The 23,157-nt window shown below is 46.8% G+C and overlaps 1 protein-coding gene across 1 annotated transcript in view; it reads right to left on the reverse strand.

Moving 5' to 3' along the window:
- FGGY (FGGY carbohydrate kinase domain containing) overlaps positions 1-23,157 on the reverse strand; it is a 260,103-nt gene that overhangs the window by 187,187 nt on the left and 49,759 nt on the right. Inside the window, exon 7 of the mRNA XM_088447828.1 lies at positions 278-393. Coding sequence (XP_088303954.1) covers positions 278-393 — 116 coding nt within the window. The remainder of the gene's footprint in view (positions 1-277; positions 394-23,157) is intronic.

Here is a 23,157-nt window from a genome sequence, read left to right on the forward strand (position 1 = left end):
TATGTATACAGTGGCAATCATATAACGCAGCACTGCACAGCGGGTAGGCCGCAAGCCTAATGTGCAACATAATCACGCAACTCAATCCTGCACCAGTTTGGACTCACAGATTTCTTAGTAGAGCAGACTCATTTTCTAGGAGGCCAAACTTTCGTGTGCACTAGAATATAGGGACTGCGTAAGAAAAACTGGGACAGTTTGCAGGATAGGACTCTACGTCATTTTTAAAATGATGTGAAACAGACACGCCCATCCTGACATGATGGACTTCCCTTACCTATTTTTGTATAGTTTTCTTCTAGAATATCCTCAAGTCCAATCTCCTTCCAGAAGCTGTCGTCCCATCCACTATTTGGCGAATACGTCCATTTACAGACCAGTGTGCACAAAGACCTGTCAATAAGGGAATGTATCACATGTCAATTATCTACACAGTAAACAGTGGAGCCTAATATCCATTAAGCAGCTTCTGCTATTGGACCATAATCCCTCTGGCCCTGCTTCAGAGCCGGACGCTCTGACAGAGCGCTCGCTCTGAATCAGGGCCAGCCTTCTTGTTTTTTAGAGCGGCCTCCTGGCCGCTCACATAGCTGTCGGTGACCACCCACAGCAATAGCGAGCGGCTAGGAAGATGGTCGCGATGGTCAACACCATCGCAACCATCGGGCTTGCGACAAGACCCTTGTGGTAGGGTCTCATTGCCGCAAGCCCTGGAGTGCTTTCGGCTCAAAACAGAGCCGAAAGCACTCCCACTGACATCACTTGTGATGTCAGTGGGGCCGGCACCAGATGGTAGCCGTTCCCATGGGAATGCCTCCGTCTGGGCAGCCACGCCCCTGGCACGCCCACCAAAGGGGGCGTGCTGTCACTCAACATCGACAGCACGCCCCCTTTGGTACGAGACCCGGAGCGATGGCTTGACCGTCGCTATCCGGGTCTTGCGCATGCGCACTGGACCAACATCGACCCGCTTGCATCGGTGGGACCAGGTACAACAGCGTGGACAGCGCCGCGTGCAGGATAAGGGGGAGTGACCACTGTTAGGGGGTGTGGCTGGAACTTCTCATATGCTGGACCGTCCCCACTTCCACATTGCCTTCCCTCTAGGGATGAACATCGGAAGCTCGGCATCGAATGGTTGCCGGGCTTCCTACATCAAATCCAGAGATGCGATGGCAACTAGCAATCACATAGCAACAAACAATAAAAGGGGTGAGACCTCTGTGAAAGGGGGCGGAGGCTTGCGGAACCCCCGTTCACATCACTGTGGGATCCCCCTACATTGTGAATAGATGCCGTGCGCATGCTATAGGACAGTTCGGAGGTAACATTTAGCTGGAGCTGCGGACACCACTTCCAGGTACACTGATAAATAGAATGTGTGTCAGTCCGACAGACATATGGCACCCTGATACCCAGCACATATCGTGGTCATATAGTGATTTCATAGTGAGTCATTTCTCCTTCCTCACCTGTAAAGGAGCAGGGGAAATGTCAGCCAGCCATAGCAGTGTATACATTACAGGATGCGGCTGACCAATTATCGCATCTATCCGACATGCTGGACAGTATATTTACCAGGCAGATGATAATTGTATAATGTATGCTAAGCTTTAGGAACAGACAGTACTTTTATCTTACATGCTGTACACTAATGTCCCAGTCATGTCCTTCTTACATATAATAACATAAGGCAGTGGTTCCCAAACTGTGCGCCGCGGCACCCTGGGGTGCCACAGCGCTGACACTGGGGTGCCGCGGCGGCTGGTTGCCTAAAGAGGCTGGCCAGTGTATATAATTTTTTTGCACAGGGGGAAGCCGGCACCCGGAGGAGCAAGAGGCTGCTGCTGCTACCCCACTGTGAAGAAGGGAGAACGGAGTACGGTCAGATCAACAAGGGACCCACCACCGGAAAGAAGGGTGCAGTGATGGGCCTCGAGTGCCGTTACCCGCAGTCTGATAGACGAAGATGTGTGCCTGCTGCAGGGAGAAGACCCCCCTTTAGGATTCGCCGCTGCTGAGGAGTCAGGACGCACGGCCGCTTAACACGTGGCCACTGTACAGGGAACTAGAGAGCTGCCTGCCCAAGAGGAGGACCCCGGAGGAGACCCAGGAAGAGGAGCTGACCGCCAGAGTGGGGGAATCCCGGAGATCTGCTGACGACGACCAGGACCCTGTCTTGTGGAGAAGCCCGCATAGCGTCGGACATCCCCGGCAGTGTATTTGACAGCCCCACCCAGCACCTGCCCAGTGAGGACCCCTGGAGACAAACAACGCACTGGGAGAGAAATGCCTCTGGAGCAGAGGATTTCCCGTTGCGCCCGACAGAGACAGCACTGGAAGGGAGGGAGAGAGTAGCAGTGGACCAATAGCTGAATCACAATTGCTCTGAGTGCAGCCCGGTGTGGCCCGAGCTGTGGGCCTGATTCAGACCCGCTCACAAGCGCACAGTGCTCGCAAGCGGGTCGATGGTCCCCAACTGCGCATGCGCCGCATCCGGCGTGCACATGCGCGAGACCCGTACTGCGACGGCAGCCTCGTCGCAACGGGTCTTGCTACAGGACAGGGCGGCTATCGATGTTGATTGACAGCTCACCCCGTTTTGTAGGCGAGGAGGGGGGGTGGCTGCACAAATGCAGGCATTCCCTTAGGAACACTTGGCGTTTGTGGGCGGCCCCACTGACATCTATTAGAGCAGGAAGTCCACTCGGGCTTGCGAGAGCTGAGACCCTACCACAAGGTCTCTTCGCAAACCCGATGGTCGCGATAATCGCGACCTTCGCCAGGCCGCCCGCAAAAGCTGTGGGTGGTCACCCACAGCTTAGCGAGTGGCCCGGAGGCCGAACCCCCCCCCCCCCCGATTCAGAGCGAGCGCTCGCAAATAGCGAGCGGCTCTGAATCAGGCCCTGTGTCTGGATTTCGGAGGAGGCAGAAGAGCCACAGCTTGGGGGTAAGAGATCTGGTGCCCTTCCTCTATCCTGTCCTAGCGTCCTTCTCACAATCCCTTGCCACTCCATTTCTTTACCCCTTCAGTGTGGCCTCTCTCCTTAATGCCAGTTGAGATCGGGTGCCCAAGGTTCAGTCCTTTGGGTGTCTTCCCATGGGAGACATGGAGGGGATAATGGGAGAGAGAGATGGAGGAGGCAATGTGAGAGACATGGTGGTGGCAATGGGGGAGGGAGATGGAGGGGGCAATGTGAGAGACATGGTGGGGGCAATGTGAGACAGAGATGGAGGGGGCAATGTGAGAGACATGGTGGGGGTAATGCGAGAGACATGGTGGGGGCAATGGGAGAGAGAGATGGTGGGGGCAATGTGAGAGAGATGGTGGGGGCAATGTGAGAGAGATGGTGGGGGCAATGTGAGAGACACGGTGGGGGCAATGTGAGAGACACGGTGGGGGCAATGTGAGAGACACGGTGGGGGCAATGTGAGAGACACGGTGGGGGCAATGGGAGAGACACGGTGGGGGCAATGGGAGAGACACGGTGGGGGCAATGGGAGAGAGACATGGAGGGGGCAATGGGAGAGAGACATGGAGGGGGCAATGTGAGAGACATGGAGGGGGCAATGGGAGAGACATGGAGGGGGCAATGGGAGAGACATGGTGGGGGCATTGGGAGAGAGAGATGGAGGGGCAATGGGTAAGAGTAGCAAAGTTTTTCTCTTTTTTTTTTATTTAAAGAAAATATATATTAACGTTATTTTGGCCCAACTACTTAAAACAGGACTGTGCGGTAATTATTTTGGCTTAGGGGTACCTTGAAAAAATTATGGAGACCCTAAGAAAGTTTGGGAACCACTGACATAAGGAATTATATCGCTAACTAGACTGTGTATAATGTGAAGAATCGCTGCGCAGATGAAGTAGCAGGTTGTGCTCATACATTTTTTATTATTCTGATGAGACAAATGACGAGAGAAATCAGAATGAAGTCCTGAGACGAAAAGGTGCTAATGGGCTTTTTGTAAATTTTAGAGACGCCCTCCCGGCGCCCCCCCCCCCACCCACACACACCCTCCTCGCTTCACAGAGATCTCACAAATATTTAATTAGAAATTCATAAATGAGAGATGTGTAATTAAATGATGGTCATTATGAAAACTATGCTACTGTATTATTTAGGGCAGGCACATATTTACATATTGATGCAGTCATTTGAGTAAGTAATTCATGAAGCCATTATTGCTGTAACTCAGCCTAATATATGTTCACAAAAAAAACACAAACCCTATTTATTAGTACAATATAATTTATCTTCCTTAGTTAGAACAAACTATGGGGGGGGGGATAAATTCAGCGAGAGGGACGCAATGCGTTCGCCGGCATCACAATTTTCGTGAAACTTATGAAGTCAGCTCTACCATACATGGCCACTATGTGAGCAGCCAGGGGGCACATTGTGTTCAACTGAATTCACCCCTATGGGCCGCATTCAATTTGAGGCGAAAAGTCAGTTTCCGCGTGTTTTTGGCGTTAAGTCAATGCAATGTAATAGGGAAAAAAGTTTCGCCTATGAATGGGAGGCGGAAAAAAGTCCAGAATTGGGGTTTTGGGGTGCAACGTTGCGGGAACCCGCCTGCAGCCTTCAGACAGTCCCCCAAAGGTAATCTGTGTCAAAAAAATAAAAAAAAAATACTTAAGGACACCCCAAAAAATGACTTTGTAAAAGGGGGCAAAAAAAATATGTTGGGGTACAAGCTTAAAAACTAGCGAACTTGACTCTGGGGGGGGTCCCCAAGTATGCCCCAAGTGTTTTTTTGATTGCAGGTGCTTGCGGCAGGTGGATTTTTCAACTTCACTTTAGCAACTTTTAAATATGCTGACCCCCATTTTCAAGTACCCCAAATTTGCTGGGATGTTATTTTCTGGAAAAAAAGCTCCTAAATACTATTCTGCACCATGTATAGAAAAACGCTATTTAGCAGCTATTGAGCCCGTTTAAAATCACCAAATAACTTCAGCAAGCCAAATCGGTGTGTACCATAGCTAACCCCCATGTCAGAGCATCTTTTGGGGGGTGTCAGGCTGATTTCCCCAAAAATGACAGTACTTTCTTCCTGTTTCAGTTTCGCCGGGTCCCGTTTTCGCGTACTTCCATATTGAATACGGGGTAAAGCAGGGTTGGCAGCAATACTTTTCCGCCTGCAGAACAGGCGAAGTAGGCGGAAAGTCCGGGGCCGCGAAAAAGTATAGTGGCTCGGCTCATTTTGAATACGGCTCTATGTATGTATGTGTACAGTTGACTGAATACATTGGTAATAAAAAACTTTCTCTGCTTTAAGAATTTAAGACGTAGATAAGTAATTTTACCACTGTGATAAACGGCTGTTTATTTCCTTGTCCTGAGTAGACTAAGCAGTCGTTATAATTTACAAAGTAACTTTATTTACATATCCAACAATTTACACTCTAGAACAGTACTTAGGACTATTTATCATTAGAACTCCATTCTCGCCTATAGGTCTTATTTTTTTTTTCAACAAGTCTTATTGGTATATTTACTAAAATGCAAATTTTTAGAACTGTTGTTGCCCATAGCAACCACATTCTAGCCATTATCTTCTATATTCTAAAAGTTGCTGGATAAATGATAAGTAAGGGTATATTTACTAAAGTGGGAGTTTTTAGAAGTGGAGACGTTGCCCATAGCATCCAATCAGATTCTACTTAACATTTAACTAGCACCTTCTAGAAGATAATAGCTGGAATCTGATTGGTTGCTATGGGCAACATCTCCTCTTCTAAATACTCTCACTTTAGTAAATATTCTCTGGCAATAAAGATCCATTTGTCATCACAATATAACAGAAATGTCTCCAGTGGGGCCTATTTATCAAAATATAATATTTGCAGCTTGGTAAATATGACGGCTTCGCAGCCCCCCATACTTTCTATAAGGGTTGCGACGGCTGTCGGACATGCAGGTATCGCAGCAGTTATCTCTTCTTCATACTCATTAAGTATCACCATTATGTATGAAGGAGGGACTGATATCTGCTGCTGTCCCTACATTTCCGACAGCAGCCACAGTCTCCATAGAAACGACGGAAGCTGTCAGATTTACCATCTGAAGCCGACGATAGCCGCTGTAACATATGGAACCCTCCCCGGCAATGGCTGCTGCAGCTGCGTAGTCTGCGGAACACACATGCGCATTAGCGCGCAGGGGGTCTCATATATAGTAGTTTTGTGACCTCTAAAGCGACCACTCCACCCCTAACACATTGCAGGGATAAGCTTAATTTTTACAACTGCGGGTAAAATTAAAATTTTCACCTGCTTTTGTAAAAATGAAGTGATCATGAATATGCCCCTAAAGGCCTGATTTATCGATTAGCTTTATCACTCACATCAAGTGATAAAACTCATTGCGTATGGTAATGGTGCTCCAGCCAATCGGCTCCCAACTGTCATTTTTCAAACACAGGGCAACAAGTTTTATCAATCGTTGTGAGTGATAAAACTCGTTGATAAATCAGGCCCGTTTGACACATCTCCTCCTGAAACTGAGGACTAGGGAGAATCCCGGCGATGTGTGAGTAAGTGTGACATCTGGGGGCAATAACTACGGGTGTGCGAGCGGTGCAGGGCGGAGAGCGGCAACATCACTGCCCCATGGCACCTGTACTTGGGACGCTCCGGGGCACACACCCTGCAGTTCTCTGCTTTCTAGAGCCAGGGGTCCTGCCCCCTAGACGCAACATCGTGATGTCATGGGTTTGGGGCCGACATACAGTAGAACCCTGCTCCAGCTCTGGATACCGAGGTTCGTGGGTACCCAGTATTTAAAAGGATCTGAAAACCTGTGCTGAGTCTGCGGATGCTCTTCGTGACAGTGCCCGATTACATCACAGTCAGAGTTGTTGCCGATTTGACTATGACCAGGTTACAGCTTACCCATCAGGCCCAACGACAGGGGGGTACAAGGGGTACACCCGTGCCGGGCCCCAAGGTTTGGTGGGCTCAGGGGCACAAACGGCGTATGTGTGGGGCCGCAGTTAATAGTAAATAATAAATTGACCACTCCCCCCCAGCGGCAGCGCCTGGCACCCCCCCTAAAGTTCAAACCGGCGGCCCTGTAACCGTGTTTGTTCTGAGTGTGGCGCAGCTGGCGCATATCGCATCGTGACATCACTGTGCATGACGCTGTGCCGCCCCTTTCCTCTGTCCCTGGCCTGCCGCTGCGTGACGTGATACACAGAGGTTGAGCTTATTTCCCCTGCGCCCTAGGAACCTAGTGACGTGCAGTGAGGGTGGAACTGCGGTATGTAAATTTATGCATTTATATGTAATATGTATTATTGTATAATATATAATAATTCCTACTACGGGCCTAACTGTGTGGAGTTTGTATATTCTCCCTGTGCTTGCGTGAGTTTCCTTCGGGTGCTCCGGTTTCCTTCCACACTCCAAAACTATACTGGTAGGCTAATTTGCTCCCAACAAAAATTAACCCTAGTGTGTATGTATCTGTGCATGTGGTAGGGAATATAGAGTGTAAGCTCCACTAAGGCAGGGACTGATGCGAATGGTAAGATATTCTCTGTAAAAGCGCTGCGGAATATGTGTGCGCTATATAAATAACTGGTAATATAATAAATAAATTGTAATAATAATACATATTATCGTATATGTAAATGCATGTGTGTATATATATTATATATAATATATACATTTATTTATTTAAAAAAAAAATTCTGAATCAAATTTAAAAATTGCTGAAGTGTGGTGAATTACTTACCTATCATTAGGGGTATTGCACATGGGATTGTACACGTTATGGCAAAGGCACTCAGGGGGATGTACTTGGACTGATACGAGTGCCAAAACATTTGCTTTGTATTAGGGATGTGCAGGCTCGGTTCTACTCGGTTCCGTTCGTTTTTTTTTTACCGAATCTTATTGGGTATCAGCTGTCACGAGTTTTGGATAGCCAATAAGATCCGGTAAAAAAAAACAAACGGAACAGAGTAGAACCGAGCCTGCACATCCCTACTTTGTATGTATATATAGATGCCTGTACACTGCATGCATCTAAGATTGAGAGATATAGATGCAGGAGGGATGTGTGGAGGAGGGGTCGAGGGGGGAGGGCCCAGAGATAGTGTAACAGGCCTCAAAATTGTTGCTGGCCCTGTTACCCATACCTCCCAACTGTCCCAATTTTGGAGGGGCAGTTCCAGTTTTCAGGCACTGTCCCGCAGTCCCAGCCGCAGGCCAGTGTCCCATGGTGTTGGGGGGGTGACAGATTAGGAGACCCCTCTCACCTGCTGCTCTGCAGGGAAAAGATGGTATGCGCACGCTCACTGAGTCTATTCACTGGAGAGAGAGACTGCGGGCATGCACAGAAGCTCCCCTAGCACTGGGCATGCCCCTAGCATAATGAAAAAGAGGAGGGGCGGGGCCATTTCCTGCAAGGCCACACCCCTTGCAACATGGCCATGCCTTCAGCATAGGCACACTCAAAGGTCTCAATCTGAACCTAAAGAAAGTTAGGATTTATTAGGATGTATGGTTTACTAGGCTGACATGAGATCCCACGTGTCTGATTTCTGAGTGTCAGGCTACAGAACTCAGGGCGGGATTCACTATCCTCAAAAATGCAGTCAGACCTCCGAAAATGCTGTTTCCAGAGGTTAGACCTCATTCTCCATATACATCAAGCTCCGGAATGCAAAACTTTTTAGAACTTATTCCCAATAGGGATGGCTTTGCCGAATAGCTGTGCCATCAATGGTTATCACTGATGAGCCCATCAATGATAACCATCGATGGACACCCCACCGATGGCCATTGAATGGGGTTACCATCGATGGTGCCATCGGTGTGTTGATACCAGGGGGATACTCTAGGGCGCTGTGACGAAAGTTTGGGAGTCAATGCATTACGCTAAAACAGAGTAAAAAAACTTGATGTTTCAATGCACAGTACTGTATTAAGTTGTATGCAAAGACATCTTTCCAATCACTGAAGTACTTGGCATACGTTTGGAAAACCTTAAGGATTACTGCTATACATTGCATTCATTCTTGTCAGCGGAAAAAAAAAAAAAATTCACTGTACAAAACGGAAGACAGTAATCTGTGCAGTGGCTGCGTGTTAAACTCTGTGGTTTTAAAATGACCCAAAATGTGCTCACATCACCAAAATCTATCACATCTCAAGAGCAGACAGAGGGTTTGTACAAAGATATGCCCAGAGTTAAGTAGGGACATGAGACGGGGATTAATATACAGAAATCCTTCGCCACTTAGAGGAAATTTGGTTTTGAAGGCTGGAGGAGAACTTGAGCCTCTGTAAGTTTCCAATTATACACATATGCTGTGCCAGGGATAAAGAAATCTCTATTTTACTCAGTTACATCTGGCTGTTGATTACTGAGCGGCTCAACCAAGACATTTCTATCATTCACTAATTTTTTTTTTTAGAGAACACAATTTTACCTTGATCTCCAGCACAAGAGGCCATAACCTTAAAATGCATAGAAAATATAGAACGGAGACTGGAGTGAATTGATGAATTGGATCCGCCTCTTTCACTGTAGATTGTTTGAACTCTGTGGCTCTTAGAGACTTCTGTGGCAGATTTAACTGGCACTTTATGATTTTATACATCCCAAGTGTCCCAATTCTTTCAGGAGAGGGGGCGGGGGGGGGGGGGGGGCTGGGTGGATGTATTCACAGGGGGGGATCAGGGGAGTTTTGCGCCAGATTAGGTGCAACACAGCGCCGACATGCAAAAACGAGACGTTACTTTGCAGGATGAGATTATTCAAATGAACTAAAGTGCTAGATCGGATGTTGTAGATAAAGGAGAGTCCCACGCTTTGTGTGAGTGTGCACAACCGTTCTCTTCCCGTAAAAGGTTGTTGTGGTTCTGCACGGTGCCGCCAAACATTGGGTCTTCCCATTTTGCACCTGCAGGAAACTGAGGGGGGAGATGTATCAAAAGCTTGGAGAGAGATAAAGTACCAACCAATGAGTTCCTAACTGTCATGTTACAGGCGGTGTTTGAAAATTACAGTTAGGAGCCGATTGGTTGGTACTTTATCTCTCTCCAAGGTTTGATACATCTCCCCCTAAGTTTCTAGTTGCACCTCAACTAATGTAGTAAAAAAAAAAAAAAGCCGCATGTTTTAGGGGTAAATGTGAAGGAAGTAAATGTAATGAGGTAGGTGGTTGGATTTTGCTGTTATGTTGATAAATATCTGCCAACCATGCCAACGTAGGCACAGATTCATTTTACCATGAACCAGAAGTGTGGTTGCAGTTGATTGATCAAAGGTCTCTGCAGAACTCTGAATGACCCATAGGTGGCAGTAGTGCCAATAGGACGAGAGTACAAATTGAGCTACGCTCATCTTTGCCGCGAAGCGTGCACACGGTCACATGCATCGCGGCATAGCGCAGCGCTCGCCGGGCTGCGACTAGGCACGCCCGGCGTTTACTCCATTGAAGTCTATGGCACAGGCACACTATTTGCGCCATCCATGCCGTGATGTGCTCGCATCGCGGGAGCAATCAGTGTGGCTACATCTATACATGCACCATTTCTTTTTTGCTGTGACTACATCTACCCACAATATTAATGGTGACCAATGGTGGATCCAGATTACCAGTGACAGGATGCCTGGAGCAGGCGATGTTAGCACAGTGCCAAAGGCTTTACTATTTTTTGCGCATGCACCTGTATTTCTGGATAATTCTGTAGAAGTATGTCGTAAGCTCAATATCGCCAGCGGTTCCCTTGGAAAAATGGCATGGGCGCTACATATTTTCAAAGAGAGTGCCAGAAACAAGGTGTCGTTGGTCGTCTAGTCAGATTGATTGGGGGGCATGCACCTCGATGGCGCCCTTCAATCTGTAACGGGTGGCAACGTTACTGTTTAGGGGTATTCTACATGCACCCTGGACAGACTCCTAATGCTCAATTTGATCTTCAGGGTGACAGGTTTGTTCCAAAGATTACAAACTTGTTGTACTTTTGGAATTGTCTAGCTCAGACGTTGCGTTGTGTTGGTATTATCTTTTGAAAACACAGAAGAATGCAAAATAAATGATTATTCGAGAGGGAGATATTGTACCCTAAACCTGTGTTACAGTTAGTGAGCGAGAATGGACTGTGAACACCTTTATTGATCAGTTCTGCTTTGCTCAGGTGTCCATATTTAAATAAGCCAGGTATCAGGTGACCTTTGAAAGACAGAAATCTCCATCACACTGTGAGAATTGCCAGGACGCCTCAGATGTGCTCTTTAAAGTTTCTCGCCCTTGATCTGTGATAGTTGTTACAAGCACCTGACGGACTGAACAGACAGATCTGCTGGTGGAAAAGGTCAGGGGGTGGCAAAATGATATTATTGTGTTGAGCGTAGGAAGAATTGCCTTTGAAGTCTGAGCTGGGATATTTACAGTCCTTAATGAGTTGATAAATATCTCTCTCTCTGCATTATGGCATGAGAGACGTATAACACGAAACTTACAAATTTCCTTTTATCATAGAGCATTGCGTGCTACCAACACTCACAGGTACATTTGTAAAAGTGTCAGGAACTTGTTAGAACTGAAGATACATACCTTGTACCGTGCTAGGTCTTTACATCATATACCTTATTATAATGGCCTCCAGGCAGTGGTGGGCTATATAGGCAGTAGCCTGGGGCCAAGAGTAATAAGGGGCTCTACATAAAGAGAAAAGTGATCTGGAGGTAAGAGTCTCTCTCTATATTCCAGTGGACTTAGGGAGAGATTCTTTGGATTTTACAAAACACTGATGTAAATGCAGTTTGCGGATTTTCCTCGCAAAATACATATTTTGCCACTGCGCACCCCCACCAAAACTTCTTGAGCTTCTTTACCCATGTAGAGAGACGCATTTTGCACTTGTGAGACTTTGCACTAAAAGGGGACGGGACCGAGGTTTGGAAGGGGAGTGCAAGTGAGGGCAATGTACAGTAAGGGCGTACTAACACACAACGCGTCCCATGCTGACCACAAGATAGGTGCACTAGCATCTGTCTGGAGGTGGTTATCTGGCAGGTGCTCAGCCCATGGTGTAAAATGCGAGTGGATCATGATGATCAGAGGTGGTTTCTGATTGGTTGAATGCATCTAAAGTGCTACCTATTATGCTAATATTATAGTAATGTTGTTGCTGCGATCTTGTCACATTATTACAGTAATATTTGCATTAATTCTGCAGCGATAACGTATTTGATGTTTTAAAGAATAAAGTGACAGATGTGCGAATTGTTGTGACCTTAAAGAAAAAATTTTCATGTTGTGTTTGTGTCTAGGTCTAATGTCCTTTACATGATAAATGGGACTGTTAGTTATTAGCAGCACTGTCTGGGCATGTACTGTATTGTGTATAAATTGTATACTGTAATTTAAGGCATTTACTGATACCACTGTGAAGCCAGATGCATATACTACTGGGCATAGTTTATGGTAGGTAATAATAAGAATAAGGGGGAATAAGTGGTTAATGATTTAATGGGGTTGATTAGGATGAAGGTTTCGTAATGAGATTGAGGGATGTACTTAGAGGTGTAATGTACACAGCATACCTCCCAACATGACCCTCTCCAGGAGGGACACAATGCTCTGGTCCTTGATTTCCCTGGTAAGAGGCGGGGCTGCAGCGCAGTTCAAAAGTCAAATAGGGGAGTCACACCAACTGTAATTTCACACACTGCCAAACATCACTGGCTGGGACTCACTGGCAGTTGGTGTGACTCCCCTATTTGAATTTTGGACTGTGCTGCAGCCCCGCCCCTAGAGCCGCCACCAATCATAAATTACCAGGGAAGTCCAGGACCAGAGCATTCTGTCCCTCCTGGAGAGGGTCATGCTGGGAGGTATGACACAGTGTTGGACTGGCCCACAGGTATACAGGGGAAATCCCTGGTGGGCCCCACCCCCTCCTCTAGGGGTCAGTAACTGGAATGAGCAGGATCATGGATGAACTTGGGTGCTTGGCTTGTTTCCATGGAAACTACATCAAGATTAGCCCTCCTGCCAATCAAAGTTGGGTGGTCCTGATACACCCCTGCCTCCTCCTTTACAAAGGGGCCCTGTTCTTTACATATATTTGTGTCTTAGGATTCTATGTACTAAGCAGTGATAAATGACAGAGTGAAAAATGATAAGTCTGTGATAAGTGTCAGCCAATCAGCTCCCAACTGTCATTTTTCAAACAACAGCCTGTGAGATGACAGTTGGGAGCTGATTGGCTGGCACTTATCACAGACTTATCATTTTTCACTCTGTCATTTATCACTGCTTAGTACATAGAACCCTAAGTCTGTGATAAGTGCCAGCCAATCAGCTCCCAACTGTCATCTCACAGGCTGTTGTTTGAAAAATGACAGTTGGGAGCTGATTGGCTGGCACCTTATCACAGACTTCTCACTTTTCGCTCTGTCACTTATTACTGCTTAGTACATAGACCCCTAAATCTTGAAAGTGACTATACATAGCGAATTGGGGACTGTCTTCTCCACTTCCCGGCTCACCCTGATCTTCCTAAAAAAACAGGTAAAACTTGCCCACTGGCAAACAGCACCATTCTGTCCCACTAACTCCTGCTCTTACACTGCACCTCTGCAGTCTCTTAAATGAGCCTCACTGATCTGGATTACATAAATGAACCAGACCCTCCTCTATTTGCTGGATGGTTAGTTATTTTAATACCATTATTAATTTATTTTGGAGAAGAAAAAAAAAAAAATCAAGTCAACTTTTACAGTATTGAACTATGCCAATTTATGCCAGATGTTCATCATTATCCATGTTCTAGAAAGTGCCAACGTGACGTCCCAGCTCTGCAATAAATGAAATCTGTCTAATCCCTCTACCAAACCAAATCTAGCTGTGTGACCCATTAATATCCATACCAAATCCCATCCGTGTCAGCAGCAATGTATTATACCGGTGACCCCCTTCACCGGATTATACATCACACTTTACACAACAGACAGCCATAGGAGGGAGCAAATCTTATCCATGGCCATCGGTATACTGTACTCAGTATATATAGCACCTAGCTGGCCCCTTACAGAGACAACATAGCAGCCAGTGACAGAAGGCAAATAGGAGAATTATAGGCCCTTCTACGACCTGTGAACAATCTAGAAATGATCGTGGTATAATGTGAACCAGGTATAAAACATCCATTGTACCCGGTTGATTTGAACAGCATATTATTAATGAAGTCCTACAAGGTCATTAGGTTAAACTTTTAAAGGGAATGTACCTCTCTGGCCATAAGTAACATATTTATCCTGATTGTGCAAGAGGCCCAACAGCAACCAGGCTCATCTGGCAAATTGGGAATACCAAGGTAGAGTATAAACCGATTACATGATGCTCACATCCAATCCGGAGGCGGCCTCTTCAGTCCGGTACACCCCACTAAGATTTTATTACAATGCAATTTCCAGATAGCTCAGGTAAGTGGGAATACTGGATCCAGGTAGATATATACCTTATCGGGAGCCAGGGATTCCCAGAAAGTAACAATGGGTCTGATTTAGAGTTGTGCGCTATTGCTGCCGCAGCCGCCATATTTTTTGTTCAGCTGAGGATGTGTGAAAATATCCCAATGAATCAGACACCGGGACTTGTACTGAGCTGCCCACCGGAGCCATTGCAGCTGTCCGCAACTGCGTACTCATGCGCATGGGCCGCAGATCACGCAAACATCGACTCCTTGAATGAGTCTATGGTCGCCCAGAATTTACCGACATAGTCGAGATGCCGGAGCCCTGCTTCGCGCATGCGGGTTCGCGGATGCAGGATGTGACACGCCCCTCAAACGGTCGTGACATGCCTGCGATTTTGGCCCTCACTCCCCGTTGCCTCCCCCAAACGCTCACCGCCTGTCAATCACAGACTCACGGCGTGTGTGTACGTTAATGTAACTCAGACGCGTGCACGGTGGCAAAAAAAATGTGCATTGGCATTGTGTTCAACTCTGAAGTAGGCCCAATTTGCATGAAACAATGAGCTACTCCACACAGCAAACACTACAATTAAAAATATACCCCCCTCTACACCTGTATCTCACAATCACAAAGTGAATTCTAATTTTTGCACAGCTCCACCTGAGTAGGTGCAAGAAGCACCCTCATTCCAACTATCTCCTCCCACAGATTGTGCAAACCTTTGTTCCTCCCCAAACTAGCCTACTCTCCCAGAATGACTAGGGGACATGTGAAGTGCTCGGTCTCTTAATGATACAATTGGCTAAAAATCACATATGCATGGCCCCACACCCCAGCGGCACGATCTCAAAGCCATGACGTCACGAAACGCATCACGACGCCTCTGTTTCGAACTCCCCTTCAGGGTCAGCCAAAAAGTAGGTCCCCAAAGTAGATAAATGTGTCCCTCTACTATCTTGCTCAACAAGCCAAAATGTGGTTTGCGTGCGGCGTGGCCAAAGTGGAATTTGCCCCGCATATCGGACATTTGCGCTTTGTAAATACCTCCTTCGTGGCTGACTCTAGCACAGAAGGAAAAAATACTGTACAAAGGTTATTTGTTTCCTGCTGATTTCGGTCTTCCATCCTGGCAGCAAGGTGAACACTCCTCAGATGAAGCAGATTTTAGTTTGACATCCTGATGAAGTGTTAGGAAGGTTCTGCAAGTTCTCTTCTTAAGTTACTGGCAAAATAAACTTGGTAAAACATTTTCAGGAATATTCTGTTTGGAAGAAAGACAATAGTACATACTGTGTGCAACTCAATAAAAAGAATTGTGTGAAATCCAGTTACTGGACTACGAAATGCTCTAAATAAAACACTTAACACATTGTGAATACTGAGAATTATATTTTAGGTCTTAGTTTTTTGTGTTTTTTAAATATTACAGTTGTGTGGACATGTGGATTTTAAATGGTACTTTTTGCCATTGTTCTCAGAGGGGATTATGTGAGATGTACTTAGTGGAACTTTTTTCTCAGGAGAACATTCAGTTAGTGGGGGTCTCTCCTCTGGAGCGCCTGGCATTGCCAAATTTCTAATATGATCTTAAAAAGCTATATCCACCAAAACTGCATTTACTCTACTATTGCAGATTATTATGGGGTCTAGTTTTTCGCATTTGAGCCCCCCAAAAATGTCTTTGCTGATAACCATATATCTCAGTAATAAGCCATTACTTTTTCAGGGCTATTTATGTAAAACATCTTGCTGGGACATGGCTCAGATAAGAGCTCAGTGAAGGGTGAACAAACAGCTTTTTGTTAATGCTATATCGCTGGGTGCGGACCCGGCCTACCTCTTGCGCACGCGCAGCCAATAGACTACGGCTCCGCACAGTATGGGCTAGCGGGTGGTGATACGAAGATCAACGTGAAAACTTAGCCTATAGGGTACAAGGGCTAATATCATCTGAAGATGGCGTGGGTTGTCAGGGCCAGGCTCCAAATAGCGAGCAGTAATTTGGTTAAGACAGGAGTTACTGAAGAACTAACAGCCATGGTACTAATAATTATATAAAAAATGCGTACATAGCTATTCCTGATAAATAGGCACCTACATATATTCACCCCCATCACTAGCTCAACTGTCTAAAGCCACTGGTGAGATTGACTTTTGTCAATGTATTGCATAGGATTGTAGATAATCTCCCCTTTGCTGAGACCTACCCATACCCACCAATATTGCCAAGTTAAGAGGGACAGTCACAGATTTCCTCGAGTGGAAAGTGAAGGAACGTTGCTATGTATGGGCAAATCAGGAGTGGTCTTGGCATATTTGAGTGAGGCCTTAGATGTCCTCATTTCATAAATAGGAATACTGTGCATCCCGAGCACCACCACATTCTGTATGCCTTATATGAGTCTATGAGGTCTACGTACTAAGCCTTGGAAAGAGAGAAAGTGGGCGGAGTTAGAGTACCAACCAATCCCCTCCTAACTGTCACTTTATAGGCTGCGTTTCAAAAATGACAGTTAGGAGCTGATTGGTTGGTACTTTATCTCCCTCCAAAACTTAGTACATAGACCCCTTAGTCACAGTGAGGTGCAGCGTATCCGACAATCTTCAGTCGTTTGTGCACGCTCTACATTTAGGGAAAAAAAAAAAATCTAATAAAAAGCGAGATCTTGTTTTAAGCACAATCCCTGAGATCATTCCTCTAAAATAGACGAAGACCACAAGCCGCTCTCAAGTTTCATCTCTTCTACAGGCCAACATGAAAAGCCTTTAAGTAAGCTGCATTAGTCTGCAAAGAGGAGGAGGAGGAGGAGGAGGAGTGTCTGAGACAAGGAAGGCTACTCAGATTACGGAGTTTCACATGCTATCGAAACTCGTCTTGAAAACACTTCCCACCGAACCTTGTTTAATTGTTTATCAAGTAGCCTTTGCTTTGTCAAATTAAGACTCATTGCCGTGGCTTAGTGGGACTCCGATTTGAAAATGACTTCATCCTTGGCTCGCGCGCCGATGCTCGTGGCTGCCTGCCAATAATAGATCTGCAGCCGCCCCTCCGTGCCCTGTCTGGCTATAGGCTGCACTACAGCAACACACACAGAGTAGACATAGATGAGCAGGCCTGGTGTTATCTACGAACAGCCCTAACTCAAAGTGTAAAGCTGGGTACACACTGGAGTTTCGTAACGACATATCGCCTACATCTCTCAGTGTATAAGCATGTTTGCGCGCTCCCAAGGTCGCTAGTGACGGTCGCCAGGTTTAATGTGCTGCACATCAAACCTAGCAATATCGCTAGCGCTCCCAGTGCATTGTTAATCAATGGCGTAACAGTGATTGTTACATCGTTCATTAAAGTCGTCCAGTGTGGATGCACAATCGCTGTTGACGGGCATTTGTTCCAATGTCGGAACGAATGCCCGTCGCTTTAGTGTGCACCCAGCTTTAGGGTAATTTCCAAAGCTGCAAAATTAGTGCACCATAGCGCAGATGAGGTTTTGGGACATAGGACCTCATTCAGAGTCGGTCGTAAGCGGCCGCTCGGTCGTACCCAGCGATGGTCGCAAAACAGCGCATGCGTAAGTTTCGCAATGCGCGTGCGCAAACTAGCTGTTGTGATCGGAAATTATTCTCTCCTTCAACTTGGCCAGGTAGTTAGTTTGAGTGACAGGATGAGGCGTTTGTGGGTGGTAACAGCGGAAGGTGCTTGTGAACGGGGGAGTGGAGATCCGAACGCAGGCGTGCCTGACTATGCAAACGGCGTTTTATGGGAGTGCATAACTGAGTAGTGTCATGGCACATGTGACATGGGAGGTTTTGACACTGACTTGATCGTAGTGCTGAAGAGAGGGTATGGTCAACCTTAAGCTCTACGAGCAGCTCCGATGGTTCCCGATGGTCTCGACTAATCCTTATATGCCCGGAGATGACGTGTATTGCGAACGAGAAGGGGGCGTGTTTTTAGTCTTAGGGCTGCATCCTCCCCTCGCTCGTCCAGCTAACGATCCCATCTTAACGACGCAACTTGAGAGCGCTTCATTTGCATATCCGGCCCCTTTTACCTTACGACCGAGGAGCCGCAACGACCGACTCTGAATGAGGTCCATAATGCCTCTATTGTGGGTAAATCATGAGGTCCTTCCTAAAGCAGGGGAACACCGCTTATAGGTCTCGTATTGTGCACAGATACATACATAAGATTCCTTGGAATGGGTATGAAGTCCCGGCAGCTGAATAGCCACCGGTTCATATCCCGACGCCGGCAGCCCGAAGGGAGAAGATCCCTAACAGGGCAGGTAAGTACCCTATCCCTGCTGAGCGTGACGCAGATGGAAAAGCTATGACATTAAGGCCCATAGTTATCATATTGCCCCGAAAATACAGATACAGCTTATGGTGATCAAAAATATTTTTCGGACCATTTTCTCAAAAATAAAATACATTTATCACTGGATCCTGATCGCGTTAGGTATGGGATGCCGGTGGTAAGAATCCAGACGCATCCCGACAGGGTTAGCGTCAGTAAGTGTCCTAACCCTACCTCTAAACCTAACTCTCCCCCCTGCAGCCTAAACCTAACCTCCCTTCCGCAGCCGAAATCTCCCCCCCTCCCACCTAAGCGTCGGCATTCTGAGCCCTGGTATCCTGACAGCCAGGATACGGACTACGTGCCCCTTGATAATCAGTATATTGCTCAGCTGCATCCAGTGATTTATAGGGGGTTCTGGTTCTCGGTCAGCTACTCTTTTTGCGGCCGACCAGTGTCCATGTGCATCAGAGAATAAGAGTAGTAGAACCAGAACCTCCTATTCCAGGTGGTGGTATAACTTATATCAATACATAACACGGTTAATTATATTTACAGGATTCAAGAAACAGGAGTCAGCTCAGACACTGTGAACAAGGACGTGACACTCTCATGGAACGGGGCAGTAGTGTGATGGGGCCAGTTCAGATTACGTTACAGTCGGTGTCAGACTGTTATTAATAAAACAAACCTGATTCAACTTTTGAAGTTAAAGAGTAAAAAGAGCCACACGGGGCAGTACTTTATACTCTGCTGCTGACACCAGCTGGATCAGCGTTATAGAATAAAAGGTACAGTAAGTGACATTTGTTTTAGAGATTACAGGGCCGATTTATTAAAGTAACCTCTTCAAAAATTTTTTGGAAATGGCAATTTCTGCATGATTTAAGTATAGGGGCGAGTTAAAAAGAAAATCAGGTTGGGTATGGGATGCCAGCATTAGAGATCCCGGCGGTCAGAATTCCGACGAATTCCCTACTCGGTTAGGATACCGACACCTTTCGGTCAGTATCCTAATCCCCCTCTCCATACCTCTACCCTTCCTCCCCGCTGCCTAAACCTAACCTCCCCCCCCCCTAGTGCCTAATCCTCCTCCCTTAGTGCCTAACCCTCCCCCCTAGTGCCTAACCCTAACCCGCTCGCTAGTGCCTCACACTAACCCTCCCCCCTAGTGCCTAACCCTAGCCCTCTCGCTAGTGCCTAACCCTCCTCCTAGTGCCTAACCCTAACCCTCCCCCTAGTGCCTAACCCTCTCGCTAGTGCCTAACCCTCCCCCTAGTGCCTAACCCTCCCCCCTAGTGCCTAACCCTAACCCGCTCGCTAGTGCCTCACACTAACCCTTCCCCCTAGTGCCTAACCCTAGCCCTCTCGCTAGTGCCTAACCCTAACCCTCCCCCTAGTGCCTAACAGTAACCCTAACCCTAGTGCCTAACCCCTAGTGCCTAACCCTCTCGCTAGTGCCTAACCCTCCCCCTAGTGCCTAACCCTAACCCTCCCCCTAGTGCCTAACCCTAACCCTCCCCCTAGTGCCTAACCCTAACCCTCCCCCTAGTGCCTAACCCTCCCCCTAGTGCCTAACCCTAACTCTCTAGCTAGTGCCTAACCCTCTTGCTAGTGCCTAACCCTAACCTTCCCCCTAGTGCCTAACCCTAACCCCTAGTGCCTAACCCTCCCCCTAGTTCCTAACCCTCTCGCTAGTGCCTAACCCTCCCCCCTAGTGCCTAACCCTCCCCCCCTAGTGCCTAACCCTCCCCCCCTAGTGCCTAACCCTAACCCTCTCGCTGGTGCCTAACTCTCCCCCCTAGTGCCTAACCATAACCCTCTCGCTAGTTCCTTACCCTAACCCCAGTACTTATCGGGATTCTGACAGGTGTCAGAATTCTGGCACCAGCTTTCTAAACGCCCGGCATCCCGACTGTCGGGATTATAACTACATCCCAAAGAAATCTCCTGCATTAGGCAAGCTTTGCAGACCACGCACTGAGCAGGGGCGTATTAAGAGAGGGGGGTGTGTGCCGTCTCCATCCAGGAACCCTTCTCTGTAGCCGGTGGCGCAAGTGACTTTGGCTGGCACTGTGCCAGAGTCTACTGCACATGCGCAGGACCCCTGGAAAAGTCCCGGCAGACATTTTCTCTGCAATTTGTGCACTGCGCATGCCAAATCACAGAGAAAGTGGCCAGTGCACCATATCTGCAGTGATTTGTACAGCGCTGCTGCTGATGCCCACTATGATATTAAACACTCTAAGCAGCCAACTATTATTTGCTTTCTACACTGTCCTGACCTCTTCACACCTTGCTAAATTTGTATTTTCTATTGTAAAAATAATGTTTCTATGCCTATCTTACACTGTGAGGGAGTATAGCAATAACTGCAGGCTCAGAGCTACTCGAGATGATACACTGGAGGGACAGCAGGTGGCGCTGCATTTTTTAAAATGTCACTGTTCAGTCTATGTGCACTCTCTTGTAGAGTGTTGCCTGTTCCTCTGTGTTTTGCAACAAACTTTTAGATGTACTGGTCAAAGTGAAATTTATCCCGCAATCTTTCCCTTCATTTCAGTGTCTAGCGTTCTTGGATGGACGTTTGTTTGAGAACACAAAGCAAAAAGGGTTAAGTACAGGATAGCTGCGCTTTTAATAAAATATGTGTTTGAGACTCTTATTTTAAGTTCTTTTTTTTTTTCTCGTTCTTTTTTTTTCATGAAAGTGTCTGTTTAGTTTTAATTTTAAAATTTTTTTTTTTTACATAGCCCTAGTTTTATAGATTATTTTCCCTTGGTGAAATAAATGTTGCTCTTGGCTGCAAACATTAAAGGTTGTTGAGTATAAATCAAATCTCACAAGTTTAACCTCCTACAACGACTTGGAGAAATGACAGCACACGTGAAAAATTAATCAACTACGGAATTCCTTGGTAGAAATCTACCTTGAGAAAGGGAAAAAAAAAAAAAAAAAGATGCAGCAGGTTTTATATTCGGTACGGTTGTCAAAATACACCGGCGTAATTTGATTAAGGCTGCTGAAGGAAAGAAAGGCTGAATGGAGACGTTAGAGGTATGAGGTTTTATTATTACCTCTAAACATCTGTTATAAGGAGAAACCCCCGCCACCTCCTGTTTCCATGCTACTAATCTCTTAGCGGCTGGTAATATACATGTGGTGAGACTTTCAGGAAGATCAATAGAATGATAAATGAAAATTTAGCTCAGAGTTTTTGGTACAGATCATGTCCCGTTTCAGAAACTCCAAAATTCAGGATTTTAGGTTTTATCTACGGTAAGGGTTTTTTTCTTTAGATCAAATTTCTGCATCCGAAAAAAGTTAGTTAGACAAGAGATCGAATTGTAACACCGGGAAGCAGTCGGGAACCCGACAGACGAAATCCCGACCGCTGGCTTCCCGACTATCTAATCCCGGCAAGGCACTAGTGACAGGCGTCAAAATCCCAATGCCTGTCATTAGACCTACGCTGGGAGCCCAACGCCCGGCAGACTGAACGAAGGTAAGCCGGGTGCCAGGCGTGGACAGCCGCGCGGGGGGGGAGGGTTAGGTTTAGGCTAGGGGAAGGGGAGTTAGAGTTAGGCACCCCTGGGGGGAGGTTAGGGATAGGCACCCCCCCAGGAGACTTAGGTTTAGGCAGTGGGGAAAGGGGGGTTAAGTTTAGGCACCCCTAAGGAAGGGATAGGGTTAAAGGGGGGGAGGGTAGATTAGGGATACTTACCTTTAGAAGCAGTCGGGATTTCCACCCCTGCCGGGCTAGCTCTGTCGGGATTTGATCCGCCGGCCATGCCAGGGGCGGGATTACATACCGATTCCGTAACACCAACATGGGTCCTATTTATTAAAGATCACATTTGCAATGCGATCTGATTGCGATATTAGTGGCCATTATCGCATTGCAGATGCGATCATGCTGCCCGGATGTAACAAAAAGCATCCGCAGGGACAGGTGCTTCAAATGTATGCGTAGTCTACTGACCACGTATGCGCCGCGGTCATTGCCGGGGGGAGGGTTCCTATTATGTAGCCCATAGGCTACCGCACCACCTTCAGATGGCGGTAGCTGCGGGGCCCAATCTCCGTAATGTGACACATTCCGAAAGTTGATAAATATGGCAGCATCACCTCCCTTATAGAAAATATTGGGGGTTGTGACTGCCGGCGCGAATGGAGGGATCGCAGCAGGTATCAGAGATAACTGCTGCGGTCTCTGTGTCATACAATCGGGGATACTAAATATTTGCATTTTTTGGGGAATAAGTCGCAAACATTTATTGCTAAATGGGTTCTATTTCTTTAAGTAATTGTGTCCAGTCTATGGATGTATTAATGCCAGGGGGGCCATGAGTAAAGGCCTACATTCTTCCATGCAGCAGCCCCCCCCCTCTCCCCCAACATTCTGTG

This window comes from Taudactylus pleione, unplaced genomic scaffold (genome assembly GCF_031769625.1).
Source record: "Taudactylus pleione unplaced genomic scaffold, aTauple2 ptg000442l, whole genome shotgun sequence".
Classification (NCBI taxonomy): Eukaryota; Metazoa; Chordata; class Amphibia; order Anura; family Myobatrachidae; genus Taudactylus; species Taudactylus pleione.